Source organism: Erpetoichthys calabaricus, chromosome 16, assembly GCF_900747795.2.
Source record: "Erpetoichthys calabaricus chromosome 16, fErpCal1.3, whole genome shotgun sequence".
Classification (NCBI taxonomy): Eukaryota; Metazoa; Chordata; class Cladistia; order Polypteriformes; family Polypteridae; genus Erpetoichthys; species Erpetoichthys calabaricus.
In genome coordinates, this window is record NC_041409.2 from 72,868,447 (window position 1) to 72,888,224 (window position 19,778).

General features: G+C 38.3%; 1 protein-coding gene across 5 annotated transcripts in view; it reads right to left on the reverse strand.

Annotated features, from left to right (window-relative positions):
* The window catches only part of map4k5 (mitogen-activated protein kinase kinase kinase kinase 5), a 158,335-nt gene that overhangs the window by 129,971 nt on the left and 8,586 nt on the right, over positions 1 to 19,778 (reverse strand). For 4 of the 5 annotated variants that reach the window (XM_051919940.1, XM_051919942.1, XM_028822350.2 and 1 more), the window contains exon 3: positions 3,156 to 3,213. The exons of the other annotated variant lie outside the window; for it this stretch is intronic. In XM_051919940.1, the coding sequence (XP_051775900.1) occupies positions 3,156 to 3,213 (58 nt within the window). The remainder of the gene's footprint in view (positions 1 to 3,155; positions 3,214 to 19,778) is intronic. 5 annotated transcript variants of the gene reach the window in all.

The following is a 19,778-nucleotide window of genomic DNA, read 5'->3' on the forward strand; positions in this document are numbered from 1 at the left end:
TTATTTTATTTCTTTAAGCAATGACACTCAAGATAATGCAAGATGACAAATGAGCATCATATGCGACAAGTTGACTGAAGTATATTATCAGTAATAAGAATGACTGAAGACTGATTTTGCATCATTTACATCCAGCTCTGTCTCAAACATATAGCCCTTCTCCATTCTGAACCCTCTAGCAATGCGTGCTTGAAATGATTACGAAGATTATCAGGTATTAGTCCTTGAGGAACACAAAGTGATAATCACCCTTGACTTGCTCTTTGCAATCATGAAAATTCAGTTTCATTAAGTTTGATAAAAAGAATTCAAGTATTAAATTACTTTCTTTGTATACCTGAATTTTTGTAAAGCAGCTAATCATAATTTAGGAGAAGCATCAAATTAAAATAGTAGTTTTCAAAAAATTCTAACACTTGCCAATGTAGCTTAAGCATCTGGATGGTACAGAGGTTTACTTTTTTACCTTTTATAAATTACTAGCCAACCCGCGGCGTAGCATACGCCGCATAATTACGTATTGATGGGTGAACACTTCCTGAACGACACAGTTGTCCAAATGGGGTGGGTTTGAGGATACCACTGTGAGTGAATGAAAAGATGGACCTCTGGAGAGAGCAACATACAATTGTCTGTGACTGAAAGCGGGATCGTCTGTGACAATGGAGGCCACGCTGGTGAAAGTTATTTCGTCGGTAGGGATAAGTTTCAGCACTTGTTCATTAAGGTGTAGCGAGTCTTCGTTGTTGACGCTTAATATAGCTTGCATACCGAGTTGTTCCGGAGTCACAGTTGAGAAACACTTTTTTAATGTCTTTTAAGCACAGGGAAAAAAATGAACATGTGAAACATCCATAATGTAATAAGCCACCAAGAAAAGTAACATTGCAATAATGCACACTACGACCTGATCGCTGTAAACAGAAGTGAAAACAAAATCGAGCCCGGTGCATTCTTTAACTGCCTTGTAGCGCAGTGGTAGTGTTGCTGCTTTGCAGTAAGGAGACTGTGGAAGATTTTGGGTTCGCTTCCCGGTTCCTCCCTGTGTGGATAGCGCTTTGAATACTGAAAACACCGGTATATCAATGTAATGAAGTATTATTATTCTTATGCGTCCAGCGCTCTCTCTCTCTCGCGCGCCTGTATGTGTCTGTGTGTGTGTCTGTCACTTGCACTCGCACTCGTTCTCTCGCTCTCTCTCTCTGCACGTGTTCCTGCAGGCATACACCGCATAATTATTTATTAATGGCTGAACACTTAAGGAAAAACACAGCTGTCTAAAAGGGATGGGTTTGAGGATACAACAGTAAGTGAATGAAAAGATGGAACTCTGGAGAGAGCAACATACAACTGTCCGTGACTGAAAACTGGTTTTGGCAGATACATGCATATCTTTTTGAAAGTTTGGCCCTGTGCCTTATTAATTGTCATCGCAAAGGCCAATCTAACAGGAAATTGTCTTCGTGTAAAAGTAAAAGGCAAATTATCCGTGACAAACAAACTGTTTTACATGCTGCATACCAACCTGCGGCGTAGTATACGCTGCATAATCACGCCGCTTTTTTAATGTTTTTTTTAAGCAGAGGGAAAAAAATTAACATTTGCAAAATCTGTAACGCTGCTTTCAGTAAGTACAATGCACACGCGTTTAATTTGTCGGCCACTTTTTGCCAGCCGTCTTTTCTGGTTTGGGCTGCTTTTGCAGTGTTACAGCTTGTGCACATTAAATCTTGAAATCCTTCGAGTAACTAATTAATTAACTAACACCCACCCACCCACCCACACAGCTTGTGTGAAAAAATGCGCCCGTACTTTCATCATTTTGTTGCAGCCTATCAAAGACTTGCTCATCATGTTTTCTAGACCCAATATACATTGGCTTCTCACTCAGTGCAGGGGCGCGCATTCATCTCAGATTATTACATCCAGCTAGACTAATCTGCTACACGGCTGCATTTGAAAAACCGACTTATCCCGGATGAGTTTCACCGTCATTAATGATTAGGAATCCGGTTGGAACAAAACCCTGCAGCCAGAGGGGTTCACCAGGACCGAGTCTGGGAAACACTGCTGAACACAGACGAAACCGACTCAGGTGAGGAGTTGGGGCGGGCAAAGTAGTTGCAGCTATTGATTATTCAGTGTTGTTTACCTGGGTGTCTGATCTGCTCGACGGGATCAGAAATAAAAAGAAAACAATGTGAAGGCAATGTCACAGGTGTTCCTGTGGTATAGCGGGTCCACAGCTCCCCTTCAAAAGGCCATTTTTAAATAAATAATCACCACGCTCACAGCGTAGTGAGGGGCGTGGAAGTGTGGCTGAAATAGTTTCCGGGTGGAGTCGTGCTGCAGGCGTTTCTCCCCTGTGCAGTGTACGAGCGAGTGAGGAGAGAGAGAAAGCCGGTACGTTAGAGTGAGCGAGAGCAAGCTCGAAGGCAATGTGTTCCTGTGGTATAGCGGGCCCATAGCTCCCCTTCAAAAGGCTATTTTTAATCAGGCGACTGACAGTAGTGGAGTCAGGCACAGAGAAGGTCAGCTGCTGAGAGAGCGTCTCGACTGTTGCAGGGCCTGCATCGGTGAAGCAGGTGAGACGCTAATGAAAAAGAGGCACAGGGCTTATTGGTTTTTAAAGACTGCTAAGTTTTAAAGGATTGTTTTAAGGATCCCATGGGATACCTCTCGCAAACTGTTTCAAACGCTGCATACAGCGATTTACATCCGCGAGAAACATGCCTCTATGAACAGTCAACGTGGCTCAGAGGTGCATGTGGACTCTAGCACCGACGAACATAAATGATGCTGTGTTTTCTGAGTCGTCGCATCCGAGTTGGTGGGCGTGGCTCTGCGAGTTGTTGTCGTATCCAATGGTCTTAGAGTTGGTGGGCGTGGCTCCGTCCTGCGTACGCCATGGGTGTCTTACTTGTCAGCGGCTTAGTGAATTATATATATAGATTCATGCATGTCTGGGATTAGCAAATTAGCAAAAAGAACAACAACAGCAGCCCAACAGACAAAATACTATAAAGCACGTGTGCTTGTTAAAAACTCAACTCCTATCATAATGGACATCTGTGCATGATCTATGATCAATGTATTATTGTAAACCATAGGGACATGTGTTAATATACAATTCAATTATAAAAATAGGTTTTTACCTGGTTCCAACTTGATTATCTTAACTGCTGCCAAGTCTCCAGAATGTATGTTTCGTGCCTGAGAATAGAAAAGAAACAGCTGAATCTAACTTCTTAAGTGTGAAAAATTCCAAAATACACATTCAAGTACTTGATAAACAGCCATAGTAAAGTGGCCACTGTTTTTGGTGGGATCTACACTGACCTTCATTTTAAATTGCTACTGCACTTTGCACCAAACCATGCTTTCACACCACACCTAAGTGGAGCAAAACATTAATTGTATTTGTGGTTTACCACTAGCTTTGCAAAAGCTTAAGCTTCTTAAAATAAAAAAGCCAGCTATTATGCATCAGTTGTTGAACAATTAATATTTAAACGTAGCTGGATTTGTCAGTTACAGTACATTACATTTAACATATTTGCATATTTTGTTTGAGTCAGTGACTAATCAGAAATAGTCACCAAACATTAAATAAATAAAAACTATAGAATATACGTCCAACTATTTTTTAAAACCCACCTAAACTTACTTCAATGTCAGGTGATCCTGATATTGGTTATAAAAATATACAGTACATATGAAACGCTTTAACAAAAAATATAAGTGATATGTTTTAAAAAATATCTTTATGCTTATAATTTTCCAACCATTGTGAGAAATAACATTATTTAATATAGACCAGTTTAGGACTACTAGCACTTAAAGTTTATTATTATTGAACTGGTAACTAAAAATCTATTACAAATGCAGGGATACCATTTACATTTTACCAAACCTGGTCAAAATTACCAGGAGTCTAATCTAGCTGCACTTAATTAGCGGAAGTTAGAAATCCAAACATCCAGAAGTGACTGTTTGATCAAATACACAAAAAAGACACTCTAACCATACTTGTCCACTTCAAGATGTGAAAGTACTATCTGATTTAGGGTAGTGTTTGATCAGTGCCATTCTCTTTTAAGTGTTTCTTTGTACACAAAGTATCAATTCACATCAAGCAATTCCAAAAGGTTGTGCCAGATTGCTAATTCAGGACAAAGGCAATAACCTCATCAATCCTAAACTTGTACCCCTAATCTGGATTTCTGCTATGTGCAGACATGAAACTCTGCTACTAAATTTACAAAGTTGTTAACTTGCTTCATTCCTGACTAGCTTTATCACTCTACTCTGCAACGCAGTTATCGTCAGGCATGCATCTAGCTCAGAGGCTGTCACTTTGCTAAAGTTTTAGTGTGAAGCTATTTTGTTGATAAAGTTAAAACTGAAAGCCCTGTACTCTCTTACAGTTTAAATCCGTTATTGCTTTATTTGGATGTATTAAAGCTGCCCTTTTTAACCACAACATTACATCTGACAAAGATGTACATTCCATTAACAGTTAACCATCAATTGACTGCTGAATATATTCCGTTTTGCATTTTTTAATTCCAGTCTGCTGGCAAAACATTTTTAAGCCCTTACAAAAATGTGGGAGAAAACCAGAGCAGACTGGAAAAGGTTACAGCAAAAAAAAAAAAAACTATGTATAAAGCAAATTTTCTTTAACTAGGAGACACTAGGACCTCTGGACCTTGAAGAAAGCTGGTTCAATTGCTTCTCACAAAAAACAGCACCCCTGGTCACCCTGCCATGGGTGCCACCACCTTTGTTGTTATCCTAATGACGTATATGATGATCTTTTGCACTTGAAGTATAGGATTTGTATTTGTGATACTATCAGTTGGCTTGTGTAATGTGCTTCACTGTCATTAGCTGTCCCCGTTGTCCTTTTCCTATCGCCTGCACCACTGTTTGTCATGAGAAGGACCCAAAGTCCAGTAACATTGCAGAGGAAGCCAGCATCTCCAGATCTTTGGTCACACAAGACTTTCTGCTGCACTTGAAATTTACTTTTACGATGAAAAGAGTCAGTCAGCCTTTGCAATAAGCTTTACTTTCAGCAGAGGACACCGCATTTTATTTTTCGTGTCAGCTATGTAGCATGCCTGTGCTGCTGTTATTTTCCTGTCAGCTAGGATGCATGGCTGTGCTGGCACTTGCCATGAATAGGACCCAAAGCTTAATTACATCAGCAACGTAACCCCGGAGTTGGGGTCATGTTGAGCATCTCCTGTCAGAAGTCCATGATAAAGACAAAGGTCAAAGATCAAGGCCCAGTGGTTTGAGCATTTTTGTGTGACAGACAGACAACCCTTAGCATTTTATTTATTTATTTATTTATATTATATATATATATATTATATATATATACACACACACACACATACACACAGTGCATCCGGAAAGTATTCACAGTGCATCACTTTTTCCACATTTTGTTATGTTACAGCCTTATTCCAAAATGGATTAAATTCATTTTTTTCCTCAGAATTCAACACACAACACCCCATAATGACAACGTGAAAAACGTTTACCTGAGGTTTTTGCAAATTTATTAAAAATAAAAAAAACTGAGAAATCACATGTACATAAGTATTCACAGCCTTTGCTCAATACTTTGTCGATGCACCATTGGCAGCAATTACAACCTCAAGTCTTTTTGAATATGATGCCACAAGCTTGGCACACCTATCCTTGGCCAGTTTCGCCCATTCCTCTTTGCAGCACCTCTCAAGCTCCATCAGGTTGGATGGGAAGCGTTGGTGCACAGCCATTTTAAGATCTCTCCAGAGATGTTCAATCGGATTCAAGTCTGGGCTCTGGCTGGGCCACTCAAGGACATTCACAGAGTTGTCCTGAAGCCACTCCTTTGATATCTTGGCTGTGTGCTTAGGGTTGTTGTCCTGCTGAAAGATGAACTGTCACCCCAGTCTGAGGTCAAGAGCGCTCTAGAGCAGGTTTTCATCCAGGATATCTCTGTACATTGCTGCAGTCATCTTTCCCTTTATCCTGACTAGTCTCCCAGTCCCTGCCGCTGAAAAACATCCCCACAGCATGATGCTGCCACCACCATACTTCACTGTAGGGATGGTATTGGCCTGGTGATGAGCGGTGCCTGGTTTCCTCCAAACGTGACGCCTGGCATTCACACCAAAGTGTTCAATCTTTGTCTCATCAGACCAGAGAATGTTCTTTCTCATGGTCTGAGAGTCCTTCAGGTGCCTTCTGGCAAACTCCAGGTGGGCTGCCATGTGCCTTTTACTAAGGAGTGGCTTCCGTCTGGCCACTCTACCATACAGGCCTGATTGGTGGATTGCTGTAGAGATGGTTGTCCTTCTGGAAGGTTCTCCTCTCTCCACAGAGGACCTCTGGAGCTCTGACAGAGTGACCATCGGGTTCTTGGTCACCTCCCTGACTAAGGCCCTTCTCCCCTGATCGCTCAGTTTAGATGGCCGGCCAGCTCTAGGAAGAGTCCTGGTGGTTTCGAACTTCTTCACTTACGGATGATGGAGGCCACTGTGCTCATTGGGACCTTCAAAGCAGAAATTTTTCTGTAACCTTCCCCAGATTTGTGCCTCGAGACAATCCCATCTCGGAGGTCTACAGACAATTCCTTTGACTTGATGCTTGGTTTGTGCTCTGACATGAACTATCAACTGTGGGACGATAGATAGATAAATAGATACTTTATTAATCCCAGGGGGAAATTCACATTCTCCAGCAGCAGCATACTGATACAATAAATAATATTAAATTAAAGATTGATAATAATGCAGGTGAAAATCAGACAATAACTTTGTATAATGTGAAATGTTAACGTTTACCCCCCCCCGGGTGGAATTGAAGAGCCGCATAGTTTGGGGGAGGTGTGTGCCTTTCCAAATCATGTCCAATCAACTGAATTTACCACAGGTGGACTCCAATGAAGCTGCAGAAACATCTCAAGGATGATCAGGGGAAACAGGATGCACCTGAGCTCAATTTTGAGCTTCATGGCAAAGGCTGTGAATACTTATGTACATGTGCTTTCTCAATTTTTTTATTTTTAATAAATTTGCAAAAACCTCAAGTAAACTTGTGGTGTAGAATTCTGAGGAAAAAAAATGAATTTCATTCATTTTGGAATAAGGCTATAACATAACAAAATGTGGAAAAAGTGATGCGCTGTGAATACTTTCTGGATGCATTGTATATATATATATATATATATATATATATATATATAGTATATACAGTATATATATTTGTCACACACGTGCGCATGGGAGGCAGCTAAAGGGCTTGAGTAAGGGCAGTTCCGAGTCATACCGGGATGTGGCAGAGTGCACGGAGTCTTTTTCTCCCTTTCCTGTAGACCATTCACGGGAGATTCCACCTGGCCCTCATGACATCCCTTTTGGGACCGAGCCTATGGAAGGAAACCTTGCTGGCTCCGGCCCCTGTGATGTCACGTCCGGGCTCGAACCAACGGCTGAAGACCTTCATGAGCCAGACCCCTACGATCTCACTTCCTGTCTTCCCCTTTAAAAGCCTCCACCTTTTCCCTATTCCATCAGTTCTGTTTTGGACTCGGTTTTGTGCACAGCAGTGCTGTACAGTATTTACTTGTTTGACTTTGCAGCCAGGAAACCAATTATAAGGGTGGGTGCCCCAAACCTTTCCATGACTCTGAGTCGAGTTTTTTTTTTTTTGTTCTTTATTTCGCCTTATACAATTTCTTGTATTAGGAATTTGCTAGTTTTCGCATACCCCTTGGGGTCAGAGCGCAGGGTTAGCCATTGTACAGCGCCCCTGGAGATTGAAGGTTAAGGACCTTGTTCAAGGGCCCAGCAGAGTAGGATCTCTTTTGGCAGTGACGGGGATTCAAACCGGCAACCTTCGGGATACCAGTGAAGACCCTTAGCCTCAGAGCCGAGTCTGTGACAATTAATTTATTTATATATATATATATATATATATATATATATATATATATATATATATATATATATATTAGTATGGAAGGCAATTATGATGCCCACCCTCTTCATAAAAGTTGCAAGTAATGTGCCCAGTTTTAAAACAGAAATGAGGATCAAAAAGTAAGATGCTGAAATGTGGTAAAGGTAATGCCAACAGTCTACAACAAACAGCCTTTTAACAGTGTCACTTGGCATTTATTTATACTTTTTTTTTAAATATCAACGGCCCTTTAACCAACAACTATTTTTGTCTTTACACTTGTTCTTGTTCTTTTCTGCAACAAATATACATTTTGGAATAAGATGGTGAAGCATTATGTGTAATCAGATAGTATTTAAAATCTTTACAATTATCTAAATATTTCTGCAAGTTACTGTATATAAAGAAGAGTATTGCACACATATATATTGTGTGTGTGTGTGTGTGTGTGTGTGTGTGTATATCTCTATGTATGAATATTCAATACAAAATGTGGTCAAGCAGTGCAAATATATAAAAATTGGTCTGTTCATTTTATTAAAAAAAACAAAAAACCTTTGAGCCTCTCAACGACCACTTTAGGATTCTCTAGTAAAGTAATTGTGGCATCAACTGTGGCAAAGATCATGTACCTGGATTTCTGTTTCAATTACTCATAAAATGTAATGTGATCTTCAAATAAATCACAGACATAGACAATCTGCTTCAACTAAATAATACACCATGTCCATCCATCCATCCATCCATCTTCCAACCCGCTGAATCCGAACACAGGGTCACGGGGGTCTGCTGGAGCCAATCCCAGCCAACACAGGGCACAAGGCAGGAACCAATCCTGGGCAGGGTGCCAACCCACCGCAGGACACACACACAAACACACCCACACACCAAGCACACACTAGGGCCAATTTAGAATCGGCAATCCACCTAACCTGTATGTCTTTGGACTGTGGGAGGAAACCGGAGCGCCTGGAGGAAACCCACGCAGACACGGGGAGAACATGCAAACTCCATGCAGGGAGGACCCTGGAAGCGAACCCAGGTCCCCAGGTCTCCCAACTGCGAGGCAGCAGCGCTACCCACTGCGCCACTGTGCTGCCCTAATACACCATGTCCCGTTATCAAAACTGAATACATTATTTAAAAACTTAAAAGTGCAACTTGGTTGATCAAAGTTCAGCAACAATAGCTTTCACCAAACATATACTTTAGATACTGATTAGACTCAAATTCAGAGCACTGCTCCTTTCAAAACAATTCTATTTGTTGATATTTCTTGGACTTTTTTCATGAATAACTTTCTTCAAGTAATGCCATAGCATAACAATTGGATTGTGGCCTGGTTTCAGATTTGGCCATTTCAGATATAAATGGAGATGGAATGAGCTTCGTTTCAAGCTAACAGGCAGGTTGGCTGCTGGCTAAACTGAGTGTTCTATTTAGCTCAGCATTAGAAATTGCTGCTGTTATCCCAAAGCCCTAAGTTGGAGTCCCGGCCATATTGTTATAGGGAGGACAGTGACACTCTGACAAATTTCTCAGCCAACACAAAAGAATAAAATTTGTATTGTTTAAGATATTCTGTTGTTGATTTTAATCCTGTATTTTGGATTATTGTCTTTTTGCATCACCCAACTTCTCTGAAGCTTCAGGTTAGTGGAGTGCTACCGTGATACTCTACTGTAAAATTTCCTGAAAAAATTCCGAATTGACTGTTCTCTCTATAATAGAAAGCAGAGGCATCAAAGAAGCTTCAAAACCATGATGCTCCATTCACCATGCATCTTGAGTAGGATGAAGTTCTAGCGTTTGTGTGGCATGCTTTTTCCTCAGCAAACACTGTTGCACACTACTGCTAGAGAGTTCAACTTATGTCTCTTATGTGTAATAGTGTTTCTTGTGGACAGCAGTGGTTTCCCCTGTGGAGTTCTTCCATAAATACTATTCTTGTTCAATTATTTTCTTATAGTGGACAAAAAGACTGATACTTTGGCAAGTTTAAGAGATTTCTCCAGGATCTCTGCTGCTATCCCAAGGTTCTTTTCCATCTGCTTCTTCATTGCATGCTGTACTCTTGCTGTAATCTTTACAGGGAGCCTATACCTAGGGAGAGCAGCAACAGTACTGAATTTCCACAATGTGTTTAATTGTGAAACAATAATGAGCTTCCAAGTCTAGTAAAGACACTAACTAATATAAAAATGTTGCCACAAACACAACTGACAAAATCATAAAAAGCAAATAAAAAAAGAATAGAAAAAATAGAAAGATCTGTGTGAGGCAAAGTCTACTTTGTATGCATTTCTCTACACCCAACCTGAGAGAGAATGTTTTCATGCTCACATACCTTAGTTACACTATGCCTTCTATTTAAACTTTTGGGGACATTAATTTCAATACTTTTTTGAGCAGCATTAGCGTTACTTTAAATCACTAGTAGGTCTATTTGGGATAATACTTGAAAGACCACCACAGCTTACTGAACAATTTATCAAGACACCAGTATTAAATCAGTTTTACCATTTGCTCAAAAGGAAGAGTCTTAACTTGCGTACCATAGCACATTTGTAAAAATGACATTCAGTAACACATAAAATGAAAAGAATTTTAATCCTCATGAACAATTAAAAAAAATGTTAAGCATTGGCAAGAATCAGAGTCAAAAATCAATATGCTACCCAAAAAGACTTAATAGCTACACCTTCAAGAGTCACCACTATATTCACATGGAAATCCTGCAGACCCCTTTGGCCCAGTCTTGGCAATAAGAAGACATAGTGTTTAGAGTGTTAATCAAAGTCAGGGTGAATGAATATTATGAGACTGAAAAAATGTTCTTTATTAAAAATATATAAACAATTATATTTCCCAACAAAACATTGAATTATTTGTTTCTTTAAAAAACTTACTTTAATTTAAATATCTTCTATCTGGTTGCATTGGACTACAAAATGATTTATTTCTGCTTTTTGTTTAGAAATGTTTTTTCAGATTTTTTTTGTCTGCCAGCTTCCACCAATCTCCCTATGTTATGAATCAGGAACCATTATTAGTTATTTTAGGGGCTAATTTTTTTTTTTTCTGTTAAGTTAGTTAGATTTTCTTGGTTGCTTTACAAATCATGGGTTTGACTTTCTAGTTATATTGAGAATTGTGTGTCTCTGGATCAATACTACATTAAGTTAAGTGTTATACTTTTCTGTAGGTAATGCCATTTTGTGATATGGTTGTCGTGGCACGACATATTGTTGTTAGACATTCATTCTGGGAAGTTGCAAAGCCGATGTTGTGTGTTAGGAAGCATCCAAAACTGTGCATTCAACAAAAACAAATACTTTATCTGGGATAGTAACCTTATTAGGGTTCTTTTTGTAATTCTTCTTTTGACATTGATTAGTGTGCAGCATTTTGGTTTTGGTGATAGATTATGTTCTTTTCTGGTTTTGACCCCTGCTTCATTATAGGTTTTTGATTCATCTCCTACCCTGTCTTTATATACAGTGGCATGCACTGTATGGGCACCCTTGCTTAAAATGTCTGTTACTGTGAACAGTTAAGTGAGCAGAAGAAGAACTGATCACAAAAAGGCATAAAGTTAAAGATGACACATTTCTTTTCAGCTTTTTATGCAAGATTAGTGTATTGTATTTGTTCTGTACAATTGTACAGTAAAAAAGGAGTACCACTCAAAAGTTTGGGCACCCCAAGATATTTGAGATCTCAAACCTTAATTAGCTTGTTAGAGTTATGGGTTATTCACAGTCATTGTTAGGAAACCCCAGGTGATACAAATTGCAAATGGCCTTGTCCTACAATCTGGGGCCACTGGCTCCTCTAAACAGATGCCTAGTACTTTAAAAAATAAAATAATTGATGCTCACAAAGCAAGAGAAGGCTAAGAAGATAGCAAAGCGTTTTTCAGGTAGCTGTTTCCTCAATTCATAATGTTATTAAGAAATGGCAGTTAGCAAGAAAGGTGGAGGTGAAGTTGAGGTGTGGAAGACTAAGAAAACTCTCTGAAAGAACTACTTGTTGGATTGCTTGAAAGGCAAATAAAAACCCCTGTGTTACTTCGTAAGACCAACAGGAATATTTAGCAGAATCTGGTGTGGTGGTGCACTGTTCTACTGTGCAGAGACACCTGAACAAATATGACCTTTATGTTAGAGTCAGCAGAAGAAAACCATTCCTGTGTCCTAGCCACAAAATTCAACGCCTGAAGGTTGCAAATGAACATCTAAACAAGCCTGATGCATTTCGGACACAAATTCTGTGGACTGATGATGAAAAAATAGAACATTTTGGCCAGTGTGCAAAGGTATGTTTGAAGAAAAAAGGATGCCGAATTCCAGGAACAGAACATCTCTCCAACTATTACCTGTAAGCACAGGGTTGAATCAATCAGGCTTTGGGCATGCGTTGCAGCCAGTGGCACAGGGAACATGTCATTGGTAGAGGGAAGAATGTACAGTATTCAAATAAATACCAGCAAATACTGGAAGCAAACATCACACCATCTATAAAAATGTTGAAGTTCAAAAAAGGATGGGTCCTACAACAAGATAATGATCCAAAACACACCTCAAAATCTACAATGGAATGCCTCAAGAGGCGCAATCTGACAATTTTGCAATAGCCCTCACAGTCCTAAACATCATTGAAAAATCTTTGGAGAAATCTCAAAAGAGCAGTGCATGCCTTTTGCAAGGTCGAATGGGCGAAAATACCCTAAGTAAGAACTGAAAGACTCTTAGCTGACTACAAAAAGCATTTACAAGCTGTAATACTTGCCAAACGGGGTGTTACTAAGTGCTGACCATGTTGGATGCCCAAACTTTTGCTTCAGGCCCTTCTTATTTTTTTGGTATTTTGTTACTTTGAATGAAGGAAATAAAAATGTAATCTTGTTTAAAATATTAAAGAAATGTGACATCTTTAACTGTATGCCTTTTGGTGATCGGTTAATCTTCTGTTCATTTAACTATTCACAGTAACAGACATTTTAAGCAAGGGTACCAAAACTTTTGCATTCCACTGTACATGCATGCGCCTACTTGCAGGTAGTACACTCAAAAATAGCACTCAGTAAATCAAGTTGAATTTAAGAGCTGCAAACGTAAGGCAGTGTTTAGTGCTCTGAAGGCATTTTCAGGTTTTCAGTTTATATAACAGTATCCCACTCTTCTACGTTTTCCTCAAAATGAAATACCACATCAAGAGCCGGGCTAGCCTATTCTACACCCTGGAAATATTCAAAATATCCAAAAGTCTGTGGAAGTTAACAAACTATCTGTGTTAAAAGAGGCTAGTACACAAAAAATGAATGCATTTAGAATTAATATTGTACAGTACACAACTGAGCAAACCATTTAAAATTTTCCATTTCTATTTTGATTTTTTGGAATAGGTCATTTAAGTGTAATAAAAATATGAAATTTATTTATTAGGCATTACACTTTTTCCACAATATAATTCATATTGCAAGTCAGGGATCACAATATAAATTTTCCAACAATATGAAACAATATGAAATTTTCATAAAAGAAACATACTGAATGTTCAGTGTCATTGTACACTGAAAAATGAATTCAACTCAATGCACAAATTTTTATTTAAGTTTTTGTAAATTTTTAAATTTAATAAAATATTTTCTGTTAAGTAACATAAGACATGTTGCATGTTTATTAGTAAAACAAGTGTGAATTTCACTGTACTCTGTGCACATGATAATAATGACCCTATAAAGCTTTAATATAAAATTATATATACATCCAAATTTTAAAGTATCATTTTGTTTTCTGAGCTAACATCAAAACATTGCTCCAACAACAGCTGTCCTTTTATTTCCTGCTTGAATGCCTTGACTGTTAGCTGTGAGTCCTGACTGGATCTGTAAAGAACGTATATTAGATTTCCTTCCAAGAAAAATAAGAATGTCAACACTTTGTGTGAAGTTGAGACCTCTTCACTATGATAATATCCCTTGCAGTTAAAAAAACATGCACTCACTGGGTAATAGGGAGAGATGTATATTTTGACCAGAAAGGCCAGCACTGGGAATTTGGCAGCTCTCTCTCTCTTCACAATGTTAGAGGACTACAGTTGAGAGCAATGTGTGATCTACTGCTATATATAGTTTCTCCTTGCTGCTATCTACCCCTATTTCTCAATCAGTATCAGTCATAGTTGCATCAATGTTTCCATCACTCTTTCTCCATCACACATGGAGATTCTCACATTCTAGTATTATCCGTGTATAGACCTCCTAAATTTAACGTGTCTTTCTTCGAGAAATTCTCTGACTTAATGTCAATTTTAATTACGAACTATGACACACTGCTAATAGTCGGCGACTTTAATTTTCATATAGATAATCAGTGTGACCAAAAAGTAAAAGAATTCATGAACCTCCTGGACTCTTTTGATTTGAGACAGCTCGTTAATCAGCCTACACATAAAGCAGGTCATACGTTAGACTTAGTAATTACCAAAGGACTAAAAGTTGATATAAAGCAGGTCATTGATATTGGTCTATCAGACCATTTTCTTCTACTTTTTAATATAGAAATAATGATAGAAAACACTCATGAGAAGCATATTGTTAAAAAACGCTTCTTTGACTCATCAGCAGCTTTAAAACTTACAAACATTCTAAGCAATCAGTCCGTTTATAGTGCCAACTATAATAGCGAGGATAATGTAAATAATAAGGTGGAAAGATTTAATACTAAAGTGAGAGCTGCTGTTGACATAGTTGCACCTGAAAAGACAGTTAAAAAATCTTCTAGCATTGTTATACCATGGAAAACCCAAAGAGTGTCTGATTTAAAGAGAACATGCCGTTGAGCTGAGCGTAAATAGAGGAAGACTAAACCAACTATCCACTATGAAATATTAAAAGTTAAAATAACAGAATACAATAACACAGTCCATCTTGAGAGGCGCTGCTGTTTCTCTAAGATTATAAATAACAATGCTAGTAATCCCAGAGTCTTATTCTCAACGATTGATCGTCTGCTAAACCCAGGTAACTCAAAGGAATGCCCCCTAAGTACTTCCAGTAGAACCTGTGAGGCTATTGCTGTATTTTTCAATCAAAAAATTAATGATATTAGAAATAACATAGTATATCTCCCCAACACTAAGGATCCTCCTAAACCCCAGTACTCCGTTATAAACAAATTAAACTCTTTCACTAGGATAGATTTATCTGATTTACATAAAATAATTTCTCAACTGAAACCCTCCACCTGCGTCCTTGACACAATACCAACAAATTTTTTCAAAGAAGTATCGGGCGTGCTAATTGATAATATTCTTGACATAGTAAATTCGTCATTAGATACAGGAGTCTTCCCAGACTGTCTTAAGACTGCTGTAGTTAAGCCCCTACTTAAGAAAAATAATCTTGACCCCTCTGCTCTTGAAAATTTTAGACCCATCTCTAACCTGCCTTTCTTAAGTAAAATTCTAGAGAAGGCAGTCATTATGCAGTTAAATGATCACCTCAATAAACATACTATTCTTGATAAATTTCAGTCAGGTTTTAGAACAAATCACAGCACAGAAACTGCACTCGTTAAAATAGTAAATGACTTGCGGGTAAATGCAGACAGAGGCCATTTATCTGTTCTCATCCTCTTAGACCCGAGTGCTGCATTTGACACCATTGATCATAATATTCTTAGAATTCGCCTTAGTCAATGGATGGGCCTCTCTGGCAGTGTCTTAAATTGGTTTGAATCCTACTTGGCAGGGAGAAAATTCTTTGTTAATTGTGGTAATTACAACTCAAAGACACAGGATATCCTATATGGTGTTCCACAAGGCTCTATCCAGGGTCCACTGCTCTTCTCAATCTACATGCTTCCGTTAGGTCAGATTATCTCAGGGCACAACGTGAGCTACCACAGCTATGCTGATGACACACAGCTGTATTTATCAATAGCACATGATGACCCCAATTCTCTTGATTCACTAACACACTGTCTGACTTGTATTTCTGAATGGATGAATAGTAACTTTCTCAAGCTAAATAAAGAGAAAACTGAAATCTTAGTGATTGGCAATAATGGATACAATGAGGCTATTAGAAATAAACTGAATACATTAGGATTAAAAGTCAAGATGGAGGTAAAAAGCTTAGGGGTAAATGTTGACTGTAATCTGAATTTTAAATCGCATATTAATCAGATCACTAGGACAGCATTTTTTCACTTAAGAAACATAGCAAAAGTTAGACCTCTTATATCATTGAAAGATGCTGAGAAATTAGTTCACGCGTTTGTTTTCAGTTGGCTAGATTACTATAACGCAATCCTCTCAGGAATACCCAAAAAAGACATAAATCGTTTGCAACTAGTGCAGAATGCAGCTGCTAGAATCCTAACCAGGAAAAGAAAATCCGAGCACATTTCTCCAGTTTTGATGTCACTACACTGGTTATCTGTGTCGTTCAGGATTGACTTTAAAATTCTGCTTATCTATAATAATAAAAGGCAAAGCCCTCACTGACTGACTGACTGACTCACTCATCACTAATTCTGCAACTTCCCGTGTAGGTGGAAGGCTGAAATTTGGCAGGCTCATTCCTTACAGCTTACTTACAAAAGTTAGGCAGGTTTCATTTCGAAATTCAAAGCGTAATGGTCATAACTGGAACATATTTTTTGTCCATACACTGTAATGGAGGAGGCAGAGTCACGTATCGCGTCATCACGCCTCCTACGTAATCACGTGAACTAAAAACAAGGAAGACATTTACAGCACGAGTCACACGCGGGAACGAAGGTAAATGACGTTAATTTTTGACTGTCTTTTAATACTGTGTAAGCATACATATTAACACATGTGCGATTAAACGTGTGCATTTACGGGGTGATTTCTCAGGCTTAAAAGCTCACCTTTTATCAAACGCGGGAAGAAAGGTAACTGACGTTGTTCACTGTCTTTTAATACTGTGTAACCATACATATTAACACATGTCCAATTAAACGTGTGCATTTACGGGGTGATTTCTCAGGCTTAAAAGCTCGCCTTTTACTAAAAAGGTAAATGCAAAACTATTTTCAATCAGTTTATTGAAACGCTCCCGTTAAGGATTGCAATAACATATTCGCGAGATAAAACAACGAAGTAGGGGGAAATGGAGGAACAGCCGCAAACAGCAAAGAGCAAAAAATTCATTAAACAATTGAGAACGGAGCGAGTTAAGCATACAAGCATGTTCATAACGGAAACAAAGCACGGTGTAAAACGTAAGTTTCAATTAAGTTTATAGAAACGCTCCCGCTGCGGATTGCAATAACATATTCGCGAGATAAAAGTTTAATGAGAAGACACGAGGTATAAACGAACCACACGCCGTGGCGCAACGTTAGGGGCAACAGTTTCAACCATTCTATGATCTGCTTCTCGCAACTGAAAGACGGCACATGGCGGATGTTAGCCGACTTGCTGACCGCAACGTTAGGGGCTTCAACTATGGCGCTGACGCCACATCTCAGTGCCAACACTTTGCAGACTGTACTTAAAAGACACGCCCTCCTCACTGGACAGTTAAAAACACCAATCAAACTAACGATGACATCAAGTATTACCCAATCAAAAGTAGGAAAGGAGGCATCTTCATTAAATGCGTGTGGGATGATTTGCATGAGACGCTGCTTTAAAAAAAAAATGATAAAAAAAATACGGGATAAATCACGTCCAGTATTGATTCAAAACAGGACGCGCAATTTCATTCTCAAACGCGGCACGATTCCGTATTTTAAAGGACGGGTGGCAACCCTACAGTGCCAGGTAACCACCCATACAATCACATTGTGATTCAGACTAGGAATGCAATGAATGTAATTACCCCGATCTACATACAAGGCGAAAGTCTTGCAACATTCAAAGATGATGGTTTGGGATAAGTACACCATACAACATAAAAGAGCTTATGAAGCCTTGAACCGAAAAAAGCAAGATCTCAGAGATCGTAAAAAAAAAAATAGGAGGTAATGTCGTTTTACTCACTGTAGATTTTACTCAAACATTACCAGTTATTCCACGAGGGAGACCAGCAGATGAACTCAACGCGTGTTTAAAATCCATGCTTCTCACACGCTCGGTTATATGTCGCGTGTTCTCGGGTAGGTGCACCAAAAAATGTATACATTTAAGCATGTAATGGGCAAACAAAAAATGAGGTATACCCGAAGGCACTGCAGTAGTACTTAATGTAACTTTACTTCTTAAATGTTAATGTTTTACTGTTTAATAATTTATACGCTTCTTATATGTTGTTCAAATTCTTTTATCAAAATACCACTGATAGCGCAATGCACGATAACATGGAGTGAATACACCATACGCATCCGCCCACGGCTGCCCTGCTGTGCGCAGATAGGAGTTGATTCTACAATAAAATAAAATAAAGATAAAAAGACTAAAACAATCATCACCCATAAAGCGTGTGTGTGTGTATATATGTGTATATATATATATGTTGATATGTGGATATATATATATATATATATATATATATATATATATATATATATATATATATATATATATATATATATATATACTAGCAAAATACCCGTGCTTCGCAGCGGAGAAGTAGTGTGTTAAAGAGGTTATGAAAAAAAAAGGAAACATTTTAAAAATAACGTAACATGATTGTCAATGTAATTGTGTTGTCATTGTTATGAGTGTTGCTGTGTTTTATATATATAAAATACACACACACACATATAAACATATATATACATATACACATATATATACATATCTACATACATATTATATATATATATATATATATATATATATATATATATATATATATATACATATAAACATCCACATAAATTACATTGACAATCATGTTACGTTATTTTTAAAATGTTTCCTTTTTTTTCATAACCTCTTTAACACACTACTTCTCCGCTGCGAAGCGCGGGTATTTTGCTAGTGGTTTATAAAGCCTTAAATAATCTTGCCCCATCTTATATATCGGAATATGTCTGACATCTTATATTCCAAATTGCAACCTCAGATCCTCAAATGAGTGTCTCCTTAGAATTCCAAGAGCAAAACTTAAAAGAAGTGGTGAGGTGGCCTTCTGCTGTTATGCACCTAAAACCTGGAATAGCCTGCCAATAGGAATTCGCCAGGCTAATACAGTGGAGCACTTCAAAAAAACTGCTGAAAATACATTATTTTAACATGGCCTTCTCATAACTTCACTGTAATTTAATCCTGATACTCTGTATATCCAATTCATTATAATAACTATTCATGGTGGCTCTAAAATCCGTACTAACCCCTACTCTCTCTTCTGTTTCCTTTTCCGGTGTCCTTTGCGCCACCACCATCTACTCAAAGCACTGTGATGTTCCAACAGTGATGGATTAAAAGCCAGAAGTCTGCATGACCATCATCATCAAGTCCTTCTGTGAGAACCCTAAATACAAAGAGGACTATTTACACACAAGACCCCTTAAACATTCACATATTTGAAAGAATTATGCATGGAGGAGTGGGAAAAAAAACTTTCTGCCATTTGATGTCAGAGACTGCTAGACAGTTGTAGGAAATGCCAACTCATGGTGGTTTCTGCCAAAGGCGGCAATGCCAGCTATTACAGCCAAGGGTATTTTTCCAAAGACAGAAATGGTATCTGTTCATTTTTAATTTCAGAAATTATTGCAAACTTAAATTTTCATTTTATTTAATTATATCAGCTTTATCGAAAGATACTGTTAAAAGAAAGATCAAATCTTAGTATGTACTTACAACTTTGTCACATGTAAATTCATTAGGCT